Source organism: Oncorhynchus clarkii, chromosome 12 (genome assembly GCF_045791955.1).
Source record: "Oncorhynchus clarkii lewisi isolate Uvic-CL-2024 chromosome 12, UVic_Ocla_1.0, whole genome shotgun sequence".
Classification (NCBI taxonomy): Eukaryota; Metazoa; Chordata; class Actinopteri; order Salmoniformes; family Salmonidae; genus Oncorhynchus; species Oncorhynchus clarkii.
Genome location: NC_092158.1, coordinates 40,443,538 through 40,469,714, shown reverse-complemented (window position 1 = coordinate 40,469,714; position 26,177 = coordinate 40,443,538). Strand labels below are relative to the sequence as shown.

Below are 26,177 nucleotides of genomic sequence, written 5' to 3'. Positions count from 1 at the left end.
AATGCTAGACACTTTCGCAGTGGCCTCATATTTCTTCCGTTGAACTTATGTTTGAATTTGCTCAGAATCTGCCTCATTCATCGTCACGTCCATGTTTTCGGTTGCAGTTCTTCCCGCCACGGCAGGAACCAAACTGTCGCTAAACTGACGTCATTTCCTTGAAGATGCTAGCTGTCCTCCATCAGTAGATTTTTAGCCAACCGGTTGTATGGCCAGACATCGAACAACACAGTGGACCAAGGCTACGCCAAAAACCTGGCTTTGAGACATCGCATGTGTGTGATTGATTCAACATTGATGCCAAACTGAACTCAGCAATACGAGATGGCTGTTACAAAGAGGATTTGCTCCGGGTCACCCAGGTAAGATCGCTTGCGCATCACTACGATCTGTCAAGCCAGTTAGAGTGAGGAATGTCAAAATCTCAGTTAGTTGTTGCATGATGTCAAATCATCACAAAATGGAGGCATACCCCCTATATTGTTCAAAGATGCCACCCCTAATTTTTGTCCCATGCTTTTGGCAATGATCTGGGATATCCCATTCGAAATGGCTGGGTGGAATGAAACATCATGCAGCATCAGGACCATTCCTAAAGAGACGATCACACGCCCTTGCGTCATACACAGGGATAGTTCAATGTAGACGACGTATCTCTCTATTGTGTACGCACTTATGTATCTATTATTTTGGAGGAAAAAAAATCAACTGATGATGGTTTGATTTCCATTTTGCAATGTGCGCTTTAGGAGGGCTATGCCTACTCACCACTGTCCAAGTTATTGTAGGCGTCACCACTACGCAGGCACATTGTAGTATAATTAAAACAGCAATTGTTATAGATTGTATTAAGTCAACACCCATTGTACAGTACATTTAGCCTACATCGATCCTACGTGGGAGAGAAGTAGCCTATTGTATTTAGAAAATAGGCTAGGGAAGACAGCCAATAGGCCTGCCTATTCATTGTTGTGTTTTTAGAATATTTAATTTGAGTTTCTCTCAATAAGATGCCATGTACAACAGAATACCCCGCATTATTCATTACGTGAATGTATGACGATTTCAATACATCATGACGCATTAATTGCTTTAAAATAATGATAGTCTACAAAAATAAAAATTCTGAGCATGAAAAATGTTTATTTAATTGACTTTATTTTTTGCCCTGATCCACCATGACACTAATCAGAGACCACCATTTCACAATTCCTAAGCACTACTAGACAGACTAGTTTGTGACTCACAGGTGCGCTGCTACTGTACTTTTTTTGGGTACAATTTCAAATACGGGGCGTGTGCTTCTTGCGAGGTTGGCAACAGGAGGCGATGATAGGCTAGGCGGGGAGTGGAAGCGCTGGGGAATGTTGCTGTGTCGGGTTCTTCCTGGAGTTTGCTGTTACAGAAAAGTCTCTTGGTAGCCTGCATTTCTCGTAGACTTTTCTAAATAGGCCACACAAAAATTTTCTGTGCGTAGGCCTACCTGTCGACAGGTAAGACTTTTCATGTAATAAACTTGTCGACAGGTTTCTTTTAGAGAGACACGGAGTTGATACATTGTTACAGTTCAGTTGGTAAGCAACATGCAGCATTTTCATATCAGGAATAGAACTTCAAACTATTGCCAGAAACAGAAACTGCAGGCGCATCACCGTAACTTCTACCGACGTTTTAGCGTTACAATCAAATACGGCTAGTAAGGGTTGTAAATAAAATCCAGGAAGTGGAATTAAGTTAACACAATATCAATAGTATGATCTATGATTAAGTTAGAGGCATGGACCAAAGTTTTTTTTTAAATGAAAACATACTGTAGGATTCAACTACAATAGCTATCGAAAACCCTTCTCCGTGTGTAGGGTTTTCAGCGGTTACATTCGCCCACTGTTGGCTTCATGTGAACTACAATTCTGATATTGTGTTTTAATGTTTAGAACGATAATCATCGCGTTCAAATCGGTTTTCGAAACATGCTGATATGCCCCGTATCTTTCATATCAGCAAGAAATAATCTTTAAAATAAAAATATACTTATTGTAGCAGTTTTGCACAGATCCACAAGCTATATGTGCCTCCATGTGTAGAAGTACTCTTCCTTCCCAGTTACCCTTACACGCAGGTGTTCAGAGCAAACTAGATAGCTAATTAACACCGGTGGCTGCCTAGGCCTACGGTCTGTCTTTCGTAAACAAGTGAAATGACATGGAGATATGGCCTTGTGGGAATCCTAACCCTATAAAGATGTGTAGTAATTTAACCTTAAAAAACATTTGATTTCTCACTAATATGAAAGATACATTTGTTATTTTTCCAAGCCTATACATACAGTATAAAATGTAGCTATCAGCATTCACTCTCCTCACACATACGTTTTAACAGTTAAGAAGTCTCGATTTTCTAACTTCCCCATTTGGCCCCTTTTAACTGAGGGAGAGTATCAGGCATGCATAATTCTAGCCCTGATAACAATGACACACAGCACTCTCATTGTTCCTGAACTCAGTTCGCCACTGATCTGATCATACATTTGTTCCTGTTTGCTCCTACTGTGATTCAGTCCGAGCGTAGGAGCAAATTATAGGCCATAATGGAAACAGCTCTGAATGTAGCTAAGAGTTGTTGAAATTGTGAGTTTTTTCGGTGAATTAAAGTCCAAAGACTATCAGTTGTTTTCATTTAATTCATTTCAGGTTGTGCTTTACTTAACAATTTGAAATGATGGCTGAAGGTTTCTTGGCTCTGTCCTATTTGAGTACAATCATTCCCCTGTGCACCACTGATAGAATCTCCGGCACTTGATTGCAGCAAAATGAATGTAATACAAAGTCTTTATAATCTTGGGTTTGATTATATTATTTATTTAGAGCGTGAAATATTGCCCTTTCAATGTTGATTGTTCCAAATAAAAACATTTCAGGTAATACAGAATGGGATTACAGTATGTACACATCTACATAATTAATCTGAAAGCAATGCTACACTATTCTGCAATTCAATTTCCCTATTAGGCATCCTTTGTGATGTAAGTCGGTAGAATTAGAATTAAGATTTTAATTCCATGAGAAAGTGATGTAATTTCCTGGGTATGTATTTTGTGTGAACAGGCAGGAGCATGTGGACATCCTGTTGTAGCTGGTCCTGTTTGGAACCTACCGCCACAGTGGAAGAAAACGGCAGCTCATGGCGCCAGGCCTACACAAACTCGGGCAACAGCCAATCCCCGATCTCTCCCGAACTTTTGTGCAAGGCCTGCGGAGGCCATTTTGACACCATCGCTATAAAGGTAAGAGGCACTGAACCAATGGGTAACAGCCTGATTAATATTGTAAAGGAGGGCCTGCTGGCCAGCTCTCATCTGAAATGTGGGTAGCAGAGTGTGACTTGAAACTCTGGAACAGCATAGACCCAAGAGGATTTGATACAGATAAGCTGCTACAGACTCCAAAGTAACAGATTTGCTTGTCAACAGAATTACTAGAATTTAGACTTTTATGATTCACAGATTCACTATATCAGTAACTGGGCCTGTATTAGTCAGTCTTAGAACACAGTGATGCTCACATTCTGGATTGTCAAATACAGCACTAGTCGACACTTCTACAATAGTGGCTGTATTTCTGAATCAATCAAAGCAGGAAGTTAAGGGCTGTTTAAATCACTAACAGATGTACACTACAGTTCAAAAGTTTGGGCTCACTTAGAAATATCCTTGTTTTTGAAAGAACATTTTAAAAAATTGTCCATTTAACATAACATCAGATTGATCAGAAGTACAGTGTAGACATTGTTAATGTTGCAAATTACTTTTGTAGCTGGAAACGGCTGATATTTTGTTCATGGAATATCTACATAGGCGTGCAGAGGCCCATTATCAGCAACCATCACTCCTGTGTTCCAATGTCACGTTGTGTTAGCTAATCCAAGTTTATAATTTTAAAAGGCTCATTGATCATTAGAAAACCCTTTTGCAATTGTGTGAGCACAGCTGAAAACTGTTGATCTGATTTAAAGAAGCAATAAAACTGGCCTTCTTTAGACCAGTTGAGTATCTGGAGCATCAGCATTTGTGGGTTTGATTACAGGCTAAAAATGGCCAGAAACAAATAACTTTCGTCTGAAACTCGTCAGTCAATTCTTGTTCTGAGAAATTAATAGTACCCGCAAAACACCAGTCTCAACGTCAACAGTGAAGAGGCGACTCCGGGATGCTGGCCTCGGCAGAGTTGCAAAGAAAAAGCCATATCTCAGACTGGCCAATAAAAGATTAAGATGATCAAAATAACACAGACACTGGACAGAGGAACTCTGCCTAGAAGGCCAGCATCCCAGAGTCGCCTCTTCACTGTTGACGTTGAGACTGGTGTTTTTTGCGGGTACTATTTAATGAAGCTGCCAGTTGAGGACTTGTGAGGCGTCTGTTTCTCAATCTAGACACTCTAATATATTTGTCCTCTTGCTCAGTTGTGCACCGGGGCCTCCCACTCCTCTTTCTATACTGTTTAGAGCCAGTTTGCGCTGCTCTGTGAAGGGAGTAGTTCACAGCGTTGTACAAGATCTTCAGTTTCTTGGCAATTTCTCACATGGAATAGCCTTCTTTTATCAGAACAAGAATGGACTGACGAGTTTCAGAAGAAAGGTCTTTGTTTCTGGCCATTTTGAGCCTGTAATCGAACCCACAAATGCTGATGCTCCAGATACTCAACTGGTCTAAAGAAGGCCAGTTTTATTGCTTCTTTAATCAGAACAACAGTTTTCAGCTGTGCTAACATAATTGCAAAAGGGTTTTCTAATGATCAATTAGCCTTTTAAAATGATAAACTTGGATTAGCTAACACAACGTACCATTGGAACACAGGAGTGATGGTTCAGCCGTTTCCAGCTACAATAGTAATTTACAACATTAACAATGTCTACACTGTATTTATGATCAATTTGATGTGATTTTATTGGACAAAAAATTAGCTTTTCTTTAAAAAACAAGGACATTTCTAAGTGACCCCAAACTTTTGAACGGTAGTATAGGTTGGGTTTTTCTCGTCCAACAGGCCTTGCCCTCCTGACATGTTTGCCTGCCAGTTGCCACACACAATCTCATCTGCGAAGTAAACAACAGCCACGTGTTTATTTGCTTGTTATTACTGTACTTATATCTAGGGCTGTCCTGACTGGGGGGGATCTTGGTCTCCCGAAAGTCTTCTGTTCTTTCGACATTTTGGAACGTGCATTTTTATATATATTTATACACACCCTATGTTTTTTAATAAAATCAACTATATTCTTGTCTGATGCTGTTTGATGAAATAAGACACAAATTACTCAAGAGGGAGCCAGAGATGAAGAGAAAAATGACTATCCTCCTCCTGCTGGCTTTCGTAGATTCTGCCATTACTATCTTCAAGTTGCCGGTAATAGGCTACACGAGGAGTCGGCAACCTTAATCATGTGGAATGCCAATTTATCTTACAAATTTCTACCGAACTGCTTGCCACTTATGTTTTTCATATGCACATTTTTGTGGAACAGTTTCATTTAATTTATAACGCCTTTGAATCTCAAAATCATTGTCATGTGGTTAATCAAAGTTCTAAATGACAATGATACAAACCTAAAAGTATTGCCAATGCCAACTATGTAAAAATAGCCTACATAAAGCCAACAAATAAAAACATTGCAGCCTGCAGGTAGAAAATATCTTGATAAAAATAAATATCCTATAAATCACATTGGCTACACATGGCCTGTCTGCAACGAACTTGAAACATTGTATCAACTAGTTGTGTCCAGCCTGAAGCTCTTGCTAGCAAACTTGGAACATTGTATAAAATATTTTGGGCACTCAGAATTTACTGCACCAGTGAGCTCGGGACAGACACAGCTGTATAAGATCTCATCAGGCAGATCTGTTTTACGTGCACAAATTGGCGGGTGAGATACTTGTGTTGTGCATTTTAGCCACACTCCCCTTCTTCTTGGACTGTGCCATTCCTGCGGCCTCCGCAATGGATTAGTTCACTGAGATGGGCGCGAATCCGACAGGTGTCTCGTGCCATAAAATGTTTTATATATATTTGCTACTGCTTGACAAAAACAATCTCGGTCGACCAACAGCCTATCGACCAAACGATCTACCAGTCGACTAATTGGGGTCAGCCCTACTTACATCACCAGTTTACATGGAGGTAAGATCTCATCTTTGCTATAAATTTGCCAAGAGCTGTGGGCCAGAGGTGACAGTTATTTTTGCGAGAAGTTTTTGAATAGTTTTTAGTACAGTATAGATGCGGTAAAGAGGTAATGGACCGCAGACCGTGGGGGACAGGAGGACGCCGGATTGGCACACATTCGACAAATCTCATCTAACAAAGTGAATATTCGTCAAATCCGTCATGATTGATGTGTTGTAACAGGCCCACAATGTGGTTACTAAATTTTATTTGGATATATTGGCTGTTTTCGCTGCATAACATTTTGAAGTAGTCCATTTTCAGGTTTAGAAGAAGTGACTGCTAAATGCTAAGTCCCGTTCGTATAAGCTGGTAGCATAGCTAGCATAGAGATTGGTGGTGGTAGTCAAAGTTGTATTTAACGGCAATGCAGTTGATTGGTGACGATGACATGAACATGTATTGGTATTGACAAGCATTGTACTTTGATTTTTACATCAACGTAGTATGTGTAATTCACACTGTATAACAATAGCCTAAATGTTGGCTAATTTTGTTGGAGGGGACAATCAGAAGATTCGGGATCTTTTCCCCCATGGCATCTTTCCGCCATGCGTTTCCATGTCATTTCTATTGTTTTGGTCAAGGTCCATTGACCTCTTTACCGCATCTTTGGCGAACACTTTTGATTCAACTTCTCAACAAAAAGGTTCTAGTCTAGTGCTCAGCTGGAACAAAAGGCTGTGTGGCGCACACACACACGGAGTGTTATTCTTTCAGTGACCGTTCATTTCTTGGTAAGAGTTTCACCCTCACCCTCTTGTCCTCCTTTCTCCCTACCCCAGCATGTCTGTGTGGACTGCAAGAAGAACTTCTGTGGCCGCTGCTCGGTGCAGCTGGAGCCGCCACGCCCGCGCCTCTGCCACACATGTCAGCGATTTCACGGAACCCTCTTCGACCGCGCCCAGTTGATGAGACTCAAGGTGTGCTGCTTTTCTTTTTGTATTTTTTAAAAATTTGAATGGAAAATAAACAAGGACACATGCAATGGGTTAAGCTACATATCAAACTACATATATTGTGGCTAAGTCAGGTGAAAGCTAAAGCAGTAACACTTTTCATTCTATTACTCTTATCTGTGTAATAACACTTTAATTACAATTTTAATTACAATTATCAAATTGTATTAAGTTGTTGTCATGATGTTACATGAGTACATTAGTAACTGCATTATAAACATGGTAATGTAGTTGAGTTTATTTTATTACACAAGAGGAGTAGGAAAAATATAAATAGTGTGTGTCAGATGAAATTCAACAATAACCCCAAAAACTAGGTGCGGGAGCTGCGTGACTACCTCCACCTGCACGAGGTGCCCACCCAGACATGCCGGGAAAAGGAGGAGCTGGTTGAGCTGGTCTTGGGCCAGCAGACCCCCAGCACCAGCAGTGAGACTGTGTCCTCCCAGCCCGGGGCTCACAACAATGTCCCCTCCCCAGACACACCGTCCCCTCCCCAGACACAGGGCCCTACCAGCCCCGACACATTGAGCCCAGAGCAGCCAGAACAATCAGCCCCTGAGGCAGAATCAGAGCAGATCTCGGATGAGGAAGAAGAAGAGGAGGAGGATGAGGATGAAGAGGTAAACACTAAGTTCAAGGTTTTGGGATTGATGAATCAGTAGCTGTTAGATGGAGGGATGCCTACGACCACCAAGAGGATAATCGATGTCAGACAGCAGCAGAGACATCCAGAGACCACACAAAATGCAATGTTATTATGATTATTTTTTTAATTCCCTGTTTTAAAATGTAGCATACCACTGTTGTTGACAAACTCAAAGATGTGGAAAAAATATACACGGGCCAGACAAAAGTAAAAGAGACCAGACAAAATACACATTACTATTCTGACCCACCTCCATGGTTGTCCTGTTCCTGCAGTCATCGGACAGCGAGGAGACCCTGATGCCCGGCCGCAGAGCCTCTCTGTCTGACCTGAGCCGCGTGGAGGATATCGAGGGCCTGAGCGTGCGCCAGCTCAAGGAGATCTTGGCCCGCAACTTTGTCAACTACAAAGGCTGCTGCGAGAAGTGGGAGCTGATGGAGAGGGTCACCCGCCTCTACAACGACCAGAAGGACCTTCAGAACCTAGGTGAGCATTTCCAGGATGTGGTCATGTGAGGCTCATTTGGTAAAAGTGCTAGCAATCCCAGGGATGTGGATGCCATTTCCCGCTGGGGTCACATGTATTAAAAAATATGCACTCACTATAGGCTACTGTAAGTGTCTGCTAAATGGCATATACTGTATTATATCTGGGGATGATGTGGAATTTTATCCTGGATTTTTAAAAATTAATATCAGTTCAATTCTTTGTTTCTTTTTTCCAGTTTCAAATACAAAAAATGAAGAAGGTAAGGGTCTTGTTTCAAGTTCAAAAGACAAGAGAATCGGTGATGAAAACCATTTTACTGCCAAAGGGCTGGAACGCAATTTGAGGAACACTTGAAGTTTATGTAAATCATACCATTGATCCGTAGTAACAATTTGGTCCCACACTGCTTAAATGTAACCTGTTATGGGCAACCTGCCAAATATAAAACTGTGAAAGATGACCCAAATAGAGTTATTTAGACCACACTCAATAGAGACCTCTCCTCTTTTCCATGTCGTTGTGCCATAGACCCTGCAGCTCCCAAGAGCCAGGAGGAGAACCTCTGTCGGATCTGCATGGACTCTCCCATTGACTGTGTGCTGCTGGAGTGTGGCCACATGGTCACCTGCAGCAAGTGTGGCAAGCGCATGAGCGAGTGCCCCATCTGCAGACAGTACGTGGTACGGGCGGTGCACGTCTTCAGGTCCTGATGCATGTCCACAACGAGGGACACAGTGGATACCAAGGACAACATGGCATTGCTGCCACCACTGCTCAGAGATGGCATATTTTACAAGAATACACTCCTCTGTAATGCACACTCTCACTCATTCAATCAGTCTTCCTCTTGCTGGCATTCCAGAGAAATAACCTGCCTCCACTTTTCTGGGTTCTCTGTTTTTCTACTCCACCTGAACCTATTGTTTCTACACTTTCAGCATTTTACAAGACCTCAATATTTCAGTACAATAACTTTGTTGTTCAAAAGAGTTAGGTATCATGTATTCACATTGGTGCCAGTCAGACACCAAACTATATTGGCACTTTGCATGGGAGGGCAGCAGTACCTTTTCAAATTCTGAGGTTATTGGGTAGAGATCATGTTTATTTCAACCCCACACACAGGCAAGGTTATATTGCATTTTTCTGTCTTTGCATTTGTGTGCACGGGGAAACAACTGCGTTCCATAGCTGAGAAACACAGGGCCTTACTAGAGAGGGCATCGACTAACAAGCAATGAATATAAAAAAAACGTATTTGTTCTAGCAATGAATGAAATGCTGAATCTTGGTAAGAGAGGGAACATGTTAGGCTACTCTGTTATGCATATCAATAGCAAAACAGAGTGGCCAGAATGGTGCTATTTGACTAGTGATTAACAACACTCGTAACAAAACAGAATGGCCAAAATGGTGCTATTTGACCAATGGAAGCAACACTCAGGGCCCCATTTTGACAGTGCAAGTAAGCGGTGTGTGTCGAGACCAAAATATCCAAAACCGTTTATTTCAAACCTTATCGCCCCAAGCAAGGCTTGGATATGAACGTGCTAATATTTGATGCATGCAATGCAGTAGTTGTAAAATTGGTGCATTAAGTGCAGCACGGAGTACTTGAAGTGGTAAAGTCTGTTTTGCGCCCTCCAATTGTCACACTTAAAGTTCAGTACCTGCAAACCAGCTGTTCTGTTAATTGGTTTTGTGGTCCAGAGAGCTATCTTTAGGTTGCAGTGCACTTGCTAAGCATAGAACCCAGGCCTTATCTGTCTTATTGGCGATCCTTCAGACACATCTGTGTGGTGGTTGAACATAGCATCTTAGGAGTGGAAACAGCCCTTTAAACACAAGAGTCTGCTTGTAGCTCACTGAAAGTACTTGAGGAGGGTCAAGGAGGGGATAATGCTTGGCTTCATTCGCCCTTTTATGGTCAAATTACCCTTTTAACTTGCAGATATTGTATCAAAACTGGAACAGAACACGCATTGACTTGACGGTAATAGTTAATAGTTCTTTAAATGAGCCACAATGGGGATTTTTTTCTGAAATGTAAACCCTACACAGTAGATATGCAGTTTCTTTTTTATTCTCTGTGGGTCATAAATTGTTTGAAGTTGGTTCCATGACCTTACCCCAAATGAGTTTTGGGGTAAAGAGAACTGACCTCGTTAGCAGAATGTCTCCATTCCAAGGCTCTCACCACCTCTCTCTTATCAGCAAGTGCCCCAGAACAGAGTGCTCATTAACTTAGCTGACGTAGTGCACTGAATACACTCATTTCCTAATGACGAGTTGATTAAATATATCTACTAGTTAAAAACAAATCAGTTTTCTGCAAATGTACTTTGTTTGTGGGGGTGTTTTTAAAAGCTAGAATTGATAATTGAAACAATAACAAAGAGCCACCCGCCTCTGTTTCAGTATAAAGCTGAGGGATGGACATGGAGAAATGGAACCACTCTCAGATTCATAGACAGAGCTAAGGACTGACCATCCATGATATCAAAGTTATAGTTTTAACCATGTTTTAAGGCTATACAGTGTTTGTTTAGATTTACATTGTTTATACAAATTGAAGTAAAACAAGCTTATATTTTGGATTCTCATGGGGTATGACAAGTTAAACTAAGCTCATGAGGTATTTATACGTTATAATCTTCAAGAATCAATGGGTATATATCATTCATTAAATGGTTGTAGCAACTAAGGATTCTAGCTTTAAGGAGGATCTTGGTTAATTCTATTCCAACTCTAGGCAATTTGGTAAATGGATTGAGATTGAATTTATATGAAATTAGAGGCAATTTTATTTCAGTGCATTTCTCAAATTGCCTGGAATTGAAATGGTTTGGCAGCCCTCTGCAACTTTTTATGGAACATGTTTTAAAATTATAGAGAAACATAATGGTTTGCGTTTAAATGGTCTTTCTACTGTATATCTTGTTTTATAGCTAATGAATGTACCATAAAACTGATCATGAGGAAAATGCACTTATACTAATTAATGTGTCTGTTTTAGGGAATGCGTATCCACTGGGATAGACTCAGTTTATCCCAGATACTTGGTCTGCCTGAACTGAATGTAACTGGTTTAAGTTGTTTACAATAACAAAACCATTTCTTACTGTGACTGCCAAATTGCCAATATCGCAAATAGATTTTACACTAGTCCGTTTGATATGTCTTTTGTCAATAACTATGCTAATATCATGCAAGAACAATATGAATCATCTCATGTAGTTTGTGGAGAGCAGGTGAAACAAGATATGTCAGTGTCGTGAGACTAGCTCTGGATCTTTTCACAAACATCTCGTCACCCATCTTGTTTTTATCCTGGACATCAGTTTATACAAGCCAGGCCGTCAGTCAAGTCAGTTCTCTCTGAGGAGTGTTTTCTGTGCATGTGAAAACGTGTGTATACATTTAGCGAAACCCAACCCAAGATCTAAACATTCCAAACAGTAGAATGTACCTTAACAGAACACTCTTCAACCAAGAAAGCTAAAATTTTCCACATATACTATAGCCCATGAACATGTGTAATGCTCCTTGAGTACCTGATTTAAAGGCAAGGTCTGATAGAGGTTCAGTGTAGATGTGTTTGATCTCTATCAAATCATTTCCGGGTAACAATTAAGTACCTGACTGATTGTTTTCATTTAAAATTGTCTAAAATAAATAAAAATAGCTTCTTAGCAAAGAGCAATTTCTCAAGCAAGAATTTTGCTAGGACTCTGGGAGAGGTATGAGTGGGGAGGGGAAAATTGAAAATGTTATTATTGGCAGAGGTTTGGAACTTAACTAATTTACCCCATGGTGATGACACCATGGAAGGCCAAAACTCCCACCAAAACAGGCTAAAACTTCATGTGTTTTTTTCAGACAGCTCTTACACTAAAAGGGTTATAATTTTCACACAGTATTATTCCAACCTCATTGTGGAAATGCGTATATATAAAACAAAGTAATATCATGTTTTTGACTGCACTGGGCCTTTAATAACAGTATATGAACTGTGTAGCAGATGACTAATTAGAATATTTAAAGAAATGTCTTCTAAATATTGCCTTCTCCCTGATGGTATTTCAATGGCCTTAAAAGGCACAAGATAAAACCTTAATGTCATGCGTGTGTGGGATGTTGGTGTCCCTAGTCTGCCACGAGAGTCCTGTAGTTCTTATTGCTGTCTGAGGACCTAGATATTAATATCAATTTGTTATTGGTGACTTTAAAATTGAGGTGTTTTGGTATTTGGAAGACTAATCAATCTACTATTGTGAAATGTTGGACGTGTTTAGAAAAATCAGACAATCTATCATATCTGTGATTCTTTAACAGTGAGTTATAATTTTGGCAAATGCCTTGCTATGGAGAGTTGTGCTAAAGGTGATTAACAACACCTCCACTAGTTATTAGATAAGAACACGGAAATTAGTCTGCACTATTCCACCCCAGGGGGAAAAGAGTCATTATTAGCATATGAAGTTCAACTTTAATGGAAAGATTTGCATGTGTTTTTTTTTTGGGGGGGGGGGGGGGGGGAGACTGCTCTGACAAAAGGCAGTTTGAAAACACTTGGAATGACTCATAACTGTATGTGTGGAGAATTATTTGTGTTTCGTATACTCTGATGATTTAACTTTGTTCAACAACTGTGAAATTGTATATAATAATCCCATGCGACAGTATCATTTAAAATATTATTGAGCGTGTTGTACATTTGTCAAATTACTAGCATGGACTATTGCCTTTGTTGTAGTTTAAATATGTATTCAGTAGAATTGGCTAAATGAGCTAAATGCTGGATCAGTTCTTAACTACAATGGAAGCTAATAGGATTTATAAATCAGAAAAACCTATATTTTTGAAAATGTATTAAACATATTGATGTTCTTGTGCATATATTTTGTTGGACATTTTTTATATTGATAAAGATATAATAAAGTACCCCAACAGACTTATAAACTCCATTTGTACATTGGGATTTTCTATGACCATAGACTATGATTAAGCCTATGAAAAACCTCTAAAAAGAAAAATTGTGCAAAAGGAGATGTCAACCGCTTAATAGGTTTCTGGTTGTGATTGAATAATGTCAAAAGGTCAGTGATCCTTGGGATGTCCCTCCCTGCACTAAATCTGTCAACTTCAATGAGGTGACATCCCAATGATTCCGTATAGCAATGCTTCAGTGCACCCAAAGAGGAAATCCAGAACAAAGACAGTAAAGTTTGAAGAAATCCCAGATCACACTTGTAGGCGAATCACGGCGACGTTGGCAAGCTAAATTTATGCGTAGAATCACGTCATCTGGTCTAAAAGTCTCGCACCGAACTGTACATATGCAGGCCATCAAATCAACGTCACTCCATTCTAAAGTTGTTTTTGACGACAACGCAAACGTGTCAGTTTGTAATTTCACCAGGTTGGAGTAAAACCATGTTCAACTACTAGTATAGGTTGTGCCATTAGATTTCAAGACAATTAACAACTAAGGAAGATTTTTTTAAAAATTCTTGACTTCTCAAACCCCAAAATCAAGCCTGGTCTGCTTCGCAAAAGTTCCCGGAAGTCATAGGATGTTACGCCTCTGGGTTTAGAAAATCTGTGACCAGAATCTCTGTTGCGCCTCACGTGGGGTGACCCTAATGACCCTCTGGCAACATTCGTTGTGGGAAATCTGTCCCTGCAAGCTACCCAAATTATTTATAGAGTTAAATGCTAGCACAGTGTAATTGAAATTTGCAATCATCTTTCGATGAAATGATGTCAGCGAACGGACTGTCGACCAGAATTCAGCAGTTTTTGGATCCCCACGCGCTGGCACATACTCCGGTAAAGAGATGAATGGGAGGCTAGCCAGTGTCAAAATATGGCTATGGCTAGTTATCACCAGCGAGTTAGCGACATCATGTGATCTCAACATGTTAACAGTTATTTGCTAAACTTCACACCAATAGGGAGGTTGTATATACCAATCTATTGAGGATTGGCTACACTTTAAGTTGTATTAAATAAATGTATAGAAAACTACGCACACAGATTTCTCGCTAGCAAGCTAACTAGCAAAGACTAGCCAGCCTTGCGAGCTTGATCTCTGTCACGCAAATTATTTTTGCTCCATGTGCCACCTTGCAGAATTTATTTTCAACTAGCTATTTATCTAATATATAAAACGGTGTTTTGACAACTCGTTTTTTTGTGCCCTTTTTTTTTTGAAGGGTTGAAAACAATCAACTAAGGGTCAGGGATGGTGTTAACTTTAAAACTTGTGTCTATTGTTGTCAGAGCCCTTTCCACCGCCTCAGCCAGCAGATGCAGGACATCTTGGGCGATGGAGGGATCCTGAAGGAAGTGGTCCAACCTGGAGAAGGCCCACCAGTGCCAAGAGATTCATCTGTGTCAAGTACCTTCATATAATACTCCTTTCTTTAGGTTCCCTTACAACAGGGGTCTCCAAGAGGTCAATCGTGAGCTACCAGTAGCTCGCAGCCCACCTATGAGTAGCTTGCCAAACAATTCTGAAAGTATATGCAATTTGACCAGTATCAGACACTTCAAGCTCCCAGCTACTATCTAATCCAGGGGGTTTGCCCTAGTGCTACACAGCTGATTCAAATAATCAAAGCTGGGGGGGGGGGGGGGGCATGACCGTGTTTGGGAAACCCTGATCTGATCAATGCAACATTGACATTATCCCACCCCGGTTAGCCACTATTGGCTTAAAAAGCCAAACCTAACCCAATATCTGACAATTAATTTCCAGCAATTATGCCCCCTTCTGTCTGTGTGGTGCGCACATTTCTCTGTCACTCTGTGTGTATCCATTTGATGTGATAACCATCTTGTGGGTTGACAGAAATACTATCTCCAAAACCTTCTCAATTAAATGCATGCTAACCTGGCAGAAGTACACTACCATTCAAAAGTTTGGGGTCACTTAGAAATGTCCTTGTTTTTGAAAGAAAAGCACTTTTTTTGTCCATTAAAGTAACATCACATTTATCAGAAATACAGTGTAGACATTGTTTATTTCAAAAACAAGGAAATTCTAAGTGACCCCAAACTTTTGAATGGGAGTGTACATCATGAGGAAGTATATCATTTGTATCTATTATTAACTTTGCCATGAAATGAGCAGCAGCAGTACAGAACCTTCTCTAGACCGGCACATTTCTCACTTGCTTGATGCACAATTAAAGGGGAATTACACTGAGAAATATATTTGTTAGTTTTATTCCAGACCTAAAAAAAGTAGTATTCTGATGTGATTTAGCAATTGACACAGACTCAGAATATTTCATTTTGTTGTTTCTCTATGAAATTTTTACATTTTGAGATTAAAAATCGAAGTATCTAAAACCTGGAAAGATACAACTGAGAGAACATAATTTGGGAAAACAGTGCAGTACATTCTCATGTCAACTACTGACCGGGGGAAGAGTTGCAGGGGAGAGAAGAACAATGTGCTTCTTTGACAGCTAGAATTATTTTTCTGGCTCGCAACATGTTTAATTTTTTCAATGAAGGCCTCATGCTAGAAAAGGTTGTAAACCCCTACGTTACAATGTAGCTTAAAGCTATTAGAAAAGTATTGCATATTTATTGGGACAAAATGCAATCAATCACACCTTAGGGACACACCACATGTTTTTTGTGCTGATTTGAACCCCTGTTAATATTCCTTCAGTCCATTTCTCTGGATTTTTGGAGTACTCTGACCGACCATTTGAGACCACCAGCCATCTGAAGTACCCTCGAATGATGAAGCTTGGAAGAGGTAAGCTGTAGCCTATGGCACTCGGAGATAACTGGTTTTCATATGTGGCTTCATAAACAATTAATACACCTTACCTTACAGACGTGACTCTGTGTGGCCTTGAGCTTGGTATTCTGACCATGAGGAAGGGAGAGTTCTCTCGCTTTCTCTTCCTGCCTGAGTACGCCTATGGAGCGATGGGCTGCCCTCCACTCATTCCTCCTGTAGCCACTGTGCTCTACGAGGTGCAGGTCCTCGACTTCCTCGACTCGGCCGAAGTGGATGAGTTCTTCGCAATGAGTCCGGTGAGGACACTAGGAGCCTTTTATTTAGTCAGGGCGGTATCTCTCAAAGTTGGTGGCGATAACCTCCAGGACCAGGGAATTTTTTTGTAACAGATAAGGTCAATCTACCTCGTGGAAGGAGCTAAGATATGTTATTGGGTTAAATAGAGATGCAGAAACATGTTGCGGTTGTACAATTTTACTGAAGGGACTATTTCAGGTCATGCATCTCTGCTTACTGGGGATTAGTTGTGACTTTGTTGGCTGCCGCTCCCAAACCCCTCTCTTCCGCCAGGAGGAGCAGAACACGGCTCCTCTGTCCATGCTCCTCAACGTGGTCGACACAGAGCGCAGCTTTGGCAACCGCTGCTTCAACCACAGTCGCTTCGAGGACGCCAAAGATCGCTACAAGCAGGTAGCGTCAGAAAAACGCATCAGTCACGTCCTAAATGTTATGTCCTCGAATGAGCCCCTTCATTTTAGTTTCAGCATTATTTTATGATGAAGCATCACTTCAACTTTCCATGTATGTGAATGAATGAGAGGGGTGATGGTGACGCTTAAGTTTTGGTTCCCTGTCATAAGTGTTGAGTTTCATAAGCACACTGCCGTGTGTGTGAAATTTGACAAGCACACTGTTGTGTGTATGAGTGCGTTTAGTGTGTACACGCACTACTGTGTCTACGTAGAAGTGTACGTGTGAATAACTTTCTACGTATTGATGTATACGTACAGTTGAAGTCAGAAGTTTACGTACACCTTAGCCAAATACATTTAAACTCAGTTTTTCACAATTCCTGGCATTTAATCCTAGTAAAAATTCCATGTCTTAGGTCAGTTAGGATCACCACTTTATTTTAAGAATGAAATGTCAGAATAATAGTAGAGTGATTTATTTCTTTCATCACATTCCCAGTGGGTCAGAAGTTTGCATATATTAGTATTTAGTAGCATTGCCTTTAAATTGTTTAACTTGGGTCAAATGTTTCAGGTAGCCTTCCACAAGCTTCCCACAATAAGTTGGGTGAATTTTGGCCCATTCCTCCTGACAGAGCTGGTGTAACTGAGTCAGGTTTGTTGGCCTCCTTGCTCGCACACACTTTTTCAGTTCTGCCCACAAATGTTCTATAGGATCGAGGTCAGGGCTTTGTGATGGCCAATCCAATACCTTGACTTTGTTGCCCTTAAGCCTTTTTGCCACAACTTTGGAAGTATGCTTGGGGTCATTGTCCATTTGGAAGACCCATTTGCAACCAAGCTTTAACTTCCTGACTGATGTCTTGAGATGTTACTTCAATATATCCACATAATTTTCCTCCCTCATGATGCCATCTATTTTCTGAGGTGCACCAGTCCCTACTGCAGCAAAGCACCCCCACAAATGATGCTGCCACCCCCGTGCTTCACGGTTGGGATGGTGTTCTTCGGCTTGCAAGCCTCCCCTTTTTCCTCCAAACAACGATGGGCATTATGGCCAAACAGTTCTATTTTTGTTTCATCAGACCAGAGGAAATTTCCCCAAAAAGAACAATCTATGTCAAATGATGTCAATTAGCCTATCAGAAGCTTCTAAAGCCATGTCATAGTTTTCTGGAATTTTCGAAGCCGTTTAAAGGCACAGTCAACTTGGTGTATGTAAACTTCTGACCCACTGGAATTGTGATACAGTGAAATAATATGTCTGTAAACAATTGTTGGAAAAATTACTATTGTCATGCACACAGTAGATGTCCTAACCGACTTGCCAAAACTATAGTTTGTTAACAAGAAATATGTGGAGGGGTTGAAAAATGAGTTTTAATGACTCCAACTTAAGTGTATGTAAACTTACGACTTCAACTGTATAACCTCTCCATATGTCTGGCCAGGCGGTCACTCTGCTGGGGAATCGGAAGGCGGAGGGTGAGGAGGAGAAGAGGAGCATTGTGGCGGGGCAGCTGCCCATCTACCTCAACCTGTCGTTGACCCAGCTCCGCCTGGACAGGCCCCTGAAAGCCCTGGAGTATGGCCTCAAGGCCCTGAAGATCGACCCCAACAACACCAAGGCCCTGTTCCGCTGTGGTCAGGTCAGACCCTCAGGGCGGGGTGAATTTATATTCATGTGTGTGCCTACCATATATGTGATTGTTTTTGGCATCATGGTTTGGCCTTTGGATATGAAATATAGGTGAGCTGAAGGGGATCCACACATGTTATCTTTATTTAGTAAGAAAATAAATCTTTCAGGTGGTGCATTTAGTATGACCATATGTTTAATGGATAACCATTGCATTAATAGCGTCTCATAATGATCCTAAAACGTATATGTTCCTTTTTTCACACATTTGAGTTTTGCATGTTTGGCGAAAGCTCACTTGTGGAAAGAATCAGTCACAGGGAAGATCTCAATTATATTCTCCTAGCGTCCTCTCTCCTTGTCTCATTCTCAAAACCCATTGGAGGAGAAAGCCAGAGGTCCCGCCCCTCTTACCTTCTCCTCCAATGGGTTTTTGAGAAGGAGACAAGGAGAGAGTACGATGGTGTATGCAATTGAGATCTTCCTGCAGATGTTTCAACCAGAGGGTTTTCCTCAGGCCTATTTGGAGTTGTTTGACTTTGAGAAAGCCCAGGATTACCTCACGATGGCTCAGGCCAACAAACCTTTTGACGTCGACATCAACAATCTCCTGAGGAAGCTTGCCATGTAAGATAATAGTCCTGACATTCATTGTTTTTTTCCCTCTTGCAACACATATGACTCAACTAAAATATTGTTATTTTTGCAGACACTACAAGGACTGTTTGGACAAAGAGAAAGAGCTGTGCTCCAAGATGTTTGCTGACTTTGTGAAGAAGTGAAGGTGACATGTTTGTTAGCGAGTGTGTCCTTTGTCATGTAAATGCATCCATCCGTTTCCACTCTGTGGTAGTTATTCCTGTGCTAGCCGCAGGAGGGCGCTGTAGGAACAATGCAATCCAAAAGCATTGATTGATTGATTCCTACATACAGTACATATCTTACTATTGGTATCCAGTTTACATAGTTGCCCCTTTTCACTCCGTTTTAGTGAGAGATAATGTTCCTTATGTGCACATCTAAGACAACCCAATCTAGTGGGTTTTAATGTCATATTTGTATTGTCATATTTCCATGTTCCTGACTGTATACAGTTTGTCTATTTTTAATGAAACTAGGTGACCATTATTACAGGCTTTAGGGCAATATATTTGAATTTGATTTGTATCATTTTGAGTGATTTTCAGTAGCGTGTGTTGGTTGGTAGAAATGCCTTGGACATGCCCTGTATTGCATTGGAATTCTATCCTGATCATGTATCTGATCATGTATCTGATCATGCACGATAGATATTCACTGTGCGTCCAAGCTGAATTACCCCCACCACAACATGAAACCCAGAAACAAAAACTAAAACCCTAATATATATATATATATATATATATATATATATATATATATATATATACACTACCATTCAAAAGTTTGGGGTCACTTAGAAATGTGCTTGTTTTTGAAAGACATCAAATTGATCATATATATATATATATATGATCAATTTGATGTCTTTCAAAAACAAGCACATTTCTAAGTGACCCCAAACTTTTGAATGATAGTGTATATTTAATATATATATTTTTATATATTTATACTACCATTTAAAAGTTTGGGATCACTTAGAAATGTGCTTGTTTTTGAAAATACAGTGTAGACATTGTTAATGTTGTAAATGACTATTGTAGCTGGAAATTGCAGATTTTTTTTAATGGAATATCTACATAGGCGTGCAGAAGCCCATTATCAGCAACCATCACTCCTGTGTTCCAATGGCACGTTGTGTTAGCTAATCCAAGTTTATAATTTTAAAAGGCTAATTGATCATTAGAAAACCCTTTTTTATGAAGATATTCTTTTAAAAATCAGACAATACCAGCTACAATAGTCATTTACAACATTAACAATGTCTACGCTGTATTTCTGATCAATTTGATGTTATTTTAAAGGACGAAAAATGTGCTTTTCTTTCAAAAACAAGGACATTTCTAAGTGACCCCAACCTTTTGAACAGTGTGTGTGTTTATGTGTGTGTGTGTGTGTGTACAGTGCCTTGCGAAAGTATTCGGCCCCCTTGAACTTTGCGACCTTTTGCCACATTTCAGGCTTCAAACATAAAGATATAAAACTGTATTTTTTTGTGAAGAATCAACAACAAGTGGAACGACATTTATTGGATATTTCAAACTTTTTTAACAAATCAAAAACTAAAAAATTGGGCGTGCAAAATTATTCAGCCCCCTTAAGTTAATACTTTGTAGCGCCACCTTTTGCTGCGATTACAGCTGTAAGTCGCTTGGGGTATGTCAGTTTTGCACATCGAGAGACTGACATTTTTTCCCATTCCTCCTTGCAAAACAGCTCGAGCTCAGTGAGGTTGGATGGAGAGCATTTGTGAACAGCAGTTTTCAGTTCTTTCCACAGATTCTCGATTGGATTCAGGTCTGGACTTTGACTTGGCCATTCTAACACCTGGATATGTTTATTTTTGAACCATTCCATTGTAGATTTTTTTTTGTTTGTTTTTTTTTTTAGAATTTTTTACCCCTTTTTCTCCCCAATTTCGTAGTATCCAATTGTTGTAGTAGCTACTATCTTGTCTCATCGCTACAACTCCCGTACGGGCTCGGGAGAGACGAAGGTTGAAAGTCATGCGTCCTCCGATACACAACCAACCAAGCCGCTGCTTCTTTAACACAGCGCACATCCAACCCGGAAGCCAGCCGCACCAATGCGCCGGAGGAAACACCGTGCACCTGGCCACCTTGGCTAGCGTACACTGCGCCCAGCCCGCCACAGGAGTCGCTGGTGCGCGATGAGACAAGGACACCCCTACCGACCAAGCCCTCCCTAACCCGGGCGACGCTAGGCCAATTGTGCGTCGCCCCACGGACCTCCCGGTCGCGGCCGGTTACGACAGAGCCTGCAGTACAGCGCCCTTAACCACTGCGCCACCCGGGAGGCCCTCCATTGTAGATTTTGCTTTATGTTTTGGATCATTGTCTTGTTGGAAGACAAATCTCCGTCCCAGTCTCAGAAGAACTGAAAACTGCTGTTCACAAATGCTCTCCGTCCAACCTCACTGAGCTCGAGCTGTTTTGCAAGGAGGAATGGGAAAAAATGTCAGTCTCTCGATGTGCAAAACTGATAGAGACATACCCCAAGCGACTTACAGCTGTAATCACAGCAAAAGGTGGCGCTACAAAGTATTAACTTAAGGGGGCTGAATAATTTTGCACGCCCAATTTTTTCGTTTTTGATTTGTTAAAGTTTGAAATATCCAATAAATGTCGTTCCACTTCATGATTGTGTCCCACTTGTTGTTGATTCTTCACAAAAAAATACAGTTTTCTATCTTTATGTTTGAAGCCTGAAATGTGGCAAAAGGTTGCAAAGTTCAAGGGGGCCGAATACTTTCGCAAGGCACTGTATATATAAACACAATGTCAGATTTAGTATTTTATAGCTCAGTGTTGTAGACGACTACTAAGACATCCACCTTGTTTTTAGGGTATGGATATTTACAGCAATAACTTCTAGTGAGAAGTGAGTTAAGGGTGCTAAGAAGCGTAATGGCCATGATAGTGTGCTATGGGCTTAGAGAGCTCATGTGGAATTGGAAGATGCAACATGAGATCCACTGGCAGCTCACATAAAGAGAAATTTCAGTTATCTATACTCAACACGATGACAGACTGAATCTCGAGTGTGATTTGTCGGGAGCATGTTTTTTTCCAGAGGTACATAAATATGCATATGTTCCAGACACTTGTACATAAAATGTCCGGCGCAGCAGAAAATGGCAGCAGTGCAGAAAGGCCTCTGCTTGCTCTTTCAGCTTCAAGTGGCAGCGCTCTCTTAAGATCAAAGGCTTCAGAGGGTAATTCGGGAATCATGTTAACTACATGCTCTGGGTGCTCTTCAAAGAGCTTGAGCACACTCCAGTTCAGCTGAGGTATCCTCCCTGTATCACATGGTGGGATCTGCCCTGCTTGCGTTCCAGAAGTGTGTGAAAAGAGCGGTGTCTGGAGCTAAATTTTGGACTCATTCTGTTGCAGGTGATGGTGTATGTGGAACTTAAAGTCAACACCAAAGACTCTCACAAGCCTCACTACAATATGTAGATATATTCACTTTGATTTCAAGTTTTTTTGTTCATAATGTACCAAAATGTAGAAAGCTATTCTGTACACCAAATCCAACTGCAGTGAAAGAGAGAGTGAAAAAAATGTATTTTTGTGTTCATCTTACAATATTTTCAGGGGCCATGGTTGTTTATTGAGATATATTCAAGAAGTAAAGCCTCTTTCCAAAACATACCGTTATCTTGTCTGTCTTGTCCGAATAAACATATTCTCCCAGTGATTCAAGCAATTCTCAGAAAAGGGATGAATACAATGTATTCCTGGGGAAAGCTGAATTGGATTGAATGGAATCCAGTTGGAATCTCATGCTGGTTTTACAAGTCAGATTTCTTCATACCATTGACAAACTCTTCAGCCACACTAGGAGTAGCTTTCAGGCATTCTTGTTCAACAAATTAAATGTTACAATTATTGATTTAGCTGTTTCATTATGCAGACAGCGGCATTAAATCACCCTGGTTTTGACACTCGTAGCCAAACTCATAAAATCATACTTGGATCTTATGCCTGATTGTATTCGGCTCTCAATCATAACTCTCATGTACTCGCACAAGTTAATGATGTATTTAGTGTTGGGGGCAACAAAATGTACTTCTAGAAGCTCCCATAAAGCCAGACACACTTCCATATATTTGTATTAAATGAAAAGGTTCTACTATTGGTAGAACTTGCTTGCCATGGTGGCCAGTGAGTCTGTTCACTCCGCTCTGTCGGTTAACATCCAGTGTTCCCAGTATGGAAGCACTGGAAAGAATGACAACTCTGGGCATTCACCATGGCTGAGCATTATCACTCCATCTACCAAATTAACCTGGCGGTTTCAGAAACCATAGATGAGGAATTTCTTTAACCGGAATACAGTTTACATGTGGCCCTTTTTCTAAGATCGGAGGAGGTTTTGGAAAGAGCTGTGGCGCTTGAGTTGATGGTTGTCTGGTCGTCAAGTGTCTCATTTTGTTTCCTTAATTTACACTGGTGTGAAAGAACTGGACAAGTGCATGCACATTCCTTTAGGGTATCCACTCTATTGCTTTAACCTGTGTTTTCAGATCTGTGTAGTTGGGAGTAGGGGGAAAAAGGGAGGAAGCCACATGAGACCTGAGATTTATCCTAGATGTTGACCTGTTCCGCTAGGCTGGGCGTGGGGCGGGATTGTCCGCAGAGCGCCCGGGCAATGTGGCTTCCGTCTACCGTTGTCGTCCAAGAGCGAGCGTGCCATGTGTGTTTAGCGAGTGTGCCTCAGCGAGGATCTTTGTCGGAGACCTTCAGCAAAAAAAGTGTTTGGCTTTTTAACCACGTGTTAAGCAGAGAAACTCTCCCACCCAGTGTTTGTTTAAAGTGGTCGCTGTTCGTGAGATGGCTCCATCATTACAGTGGACCCAGAGCCATTCCAATTACTCTGTAATATGATTGGAAGGGAAACCATGATGTTTTTACTGCTGAAGGAGTCAAGTCAATGAAGTCTTGTCTAAAAGGCTAGAGCTGCTCATTTATTAATGTCTAGGTCTATAGTCATTGGTGCAGGTTGAAGACAACTCGTTTTATAATATGATCAGGCATTTGAAATGGGGTGGGAAGAGCTTGTGGAGAGTCGCTCCTCTGTGGGTTAGATTGTCAACAACACTAACTAGGATGAGATCATTTAAATGTAGTTGATGCTTTGTAAATTGTGCTTTGAAAAAACTTCAGGCTAAATGTGGAATGGGTGTTGCCAGTTACATTTTCACCTTTCAACAATAGACTTCCAGCACTTTCAAATTCAATGTTTTTCTGTTGCGTAGTAGTATCATACGCAGATGGAAGACCGAGACAATGCACATCTGTCCACAATACTGTTCAGCTCATGCACAGGTATGGGCCTATCTGGGAGGACAGAAGGCCAGGGTTCAGTGCTATGCTGTGTGTCTGTCCTATTGACTTTTAAAGGATGAGTGCAGGCTTATTTGAATCAGGACTCATCCAAATTCACTTTAGCATGACTTTCAAAAGTCTGTCCAATTTCAAAGTTATGCTACTTTAAGATGTATTTATGTTAGAGGGTTAGCAACCACATTTGTTTATAATCCATGAATGCTGTTGAGTAATGTTTACAGAATAGACTTTAATAAAATAAATGACTGAGCGTTCTGAGCGTGATTCAATCAGCGTCTGAAATGCAGTGGAGTGAATCTGTCCATTTACCTTGTATGGAAAGTGCAATATTTCTAATGTACTGTATAATCCTATCAAATAATATAGCTTTGAGTAATTATTTTGGGTTGGTCAATACTTTCTGTTTGGTGAGAATAGTCGGAGTAATGGCCGGTGGAGGAGGAGTGTTGTTGAGGTAGGATTCTGGGGATTAGTTATGTTTTGGGAAGTATAACCACTAAAATGTCCCCTGAAGTGTCTGAAAGCGCTTGTCTTTGTGTGATCAAGGAGGAACACTAGGCTTTGTACTCGGTCTTTTGGACTTAAGGCTTTGGATATGGGTATTTTGTGCGTGGTGTTTTTTTTGTTCTTGTCTGTTGTGAATTTTTTTTGCATCCATGACATTAACCTGTGGTGGTGTGAACCCACTCTCATTTAGGTTGCTCTACAGTCATGCATAGGTTGTGACGGTGTCCGTTCTGACAAGTTTAGCAAGAGGTCAGACCATATAAGGCTGCCTTTATGAACTGTGGACACTCTTACTCACACCAGAATTGGAGGTGATCGTCAGACAAGCCCCTTTTCAGGACCTAAAAGGCTGTTTTGCAGAGGGCTGAATGGAAAGTTTGTCTTACTCAGGGTTCTGAAGCTGAGTTGAACCAAACCCTGTTTTCCTTGGGTCGTAATTGCATTTGATTTGAAATTAAATACTGGGTATTTTAGGCTTGTTGAATGAATGGAGGGGTTTTGTTTTCTTTGTTGGCATCCTAAGAAGGTAACAAGTGTACCCCTCCACTTTCTGTGCCCTCTCAACCTGTCCACATTAAAGGCATAAATAAACACCCACTATTATATCAGCAACATTCCATATGTGTTCCTTTTCAGATGGTTTAACTACTGATACGCTGTGTCCTTAGATATATTTTCCTGTAAATACACATTCTAATTTCAGCCACACCCGTTGCTGACAGGTACAGTGCCTTGCGAAAGTATTCGGCCCCCTTGGACTTTGCGACCTTTTGCCACATTTCAGGCTTCAAACATAAAGATATAAAACTGTATTTTTTTGTGAAGAATCAACAACAAGTGGGACACAATCATGAAGTGGAACAACATTTATTGGATATTTCAAACTTTTTTAACAAATCAAAAACTGAACAATTGGGCGTGCAAAATTATTCAGCCCCTTTACTTTCAGTGTATATTTCGTATATTGCACAAATCTGGCCTTTATGGAAGAGTGGCAAGAAGAAAGCCATTTCTTAAAGATATCCATAAAAAGTGTCGTTTAAAGTTTGCCACAAGCCACCTGAGAGACACACCAAACATGTGGAAGAAGGTGCTCTGGTCAGATGAAAACAAAATTGAACTTTTTGGCAACAATGCAAAACGTTATGTTTGGCGTAAAAGCAACACAGCTGAACACACCATCCCCACTGTCAAACATGGTGGTGGCAGCATCATGGTTTGGGCCTGCTTTTCTTCAGCAGG

At 40.7% G+C, this 26,177-nt stretch overlaps 2 protein-coding genes across 5 annotated transcripts; both read left to right on the top strand.

Moving 5' to 3' along the window:
• Positions 1-266: 266 nt before the first annotated feature.
• On the top strand, positions 267-13,284 carry LOC139423196 (E3 ubiquitin-protein ligase rififylin-like). Of its 3 annotated transcripts, none has more exons than XM_071174925.1 (7): positions 267-362; positions 3,105-3,283; positions 7,010-7,147; positions 7,501-7,806; positions 8,108-8,318; positions 8,557-8,580; positions 8,850-13,278. In XM_071174925.1, exons 2-7 carry the CDS (start codon positions 3,113-3,115, stop codon positions 9,029-9,031), a joined length of 1,032 nt encoding a protein of 343 aa, XP_071031026.1. In that variant the 5' UTR covers positions 267-362; positions 3,105-3,112; the 3' UTR covers positions 9,032-13,278. The 3 variants fall into 3 exon arrangements, with proteins under 3 accessions (XP_071031026.1, XP_071031025.1, XP_071031027.1); XM_071174924.1 differs by lacking the exon at positions 267-362 and adding an exon at positions 1,335-1,493 and having other exon boundaries at positions 8,850-13,284; XM_071174926.1 differs by lacking the exon at positions 267-362 and adding an exon at positions 6,109-6,179 and having other exon boundaries at positions 3,247-3,283.
• A 791-nt stretch (positions 13,285-14,075) lies between these two features.
• Positions 14,076-22,728, top strand: LOC139422039 (FKBP prolyl isomerase 6). 2 transcript variants are annotated; one of them, XR_011635701.1, is made up of 9 exons: positions 14,076-14,153; positions 14,607-14,724; positions 16,009-16,098; positions 16,180-16,382; positions 16,657-16,776; positions 18,230-18,422; positions 18,935-19,044; positions 19,127-19,201; positions 22,470-22,630. XR_011635701.1 is itself a non-coding variant. In XM_071173176.1 (9 exons), exons 1-8 carry the CDS (start codon positions 14,082-14,084, stop codon positions 19,197-19,199), a joined length of 984 nt encoding a protein of 327 aa, XP_071029277.1. In that variant the 5' UTR covers positions 14,076-14,081; the 3' UTR covers positions 19,200-19,201; positions 22,470-22,728. The 2 variants fall into 2 exon arrangements, 1 of the variants encoding a protein (XP_071029277.1); XM_071173176.1 differs by having other exon boundaries at positions 18,230-18,427; positions 22,470-22,728.
• The last annotated feature ends 3,449 nt before the right edge of the window (positions 22,729-26,177 follow it).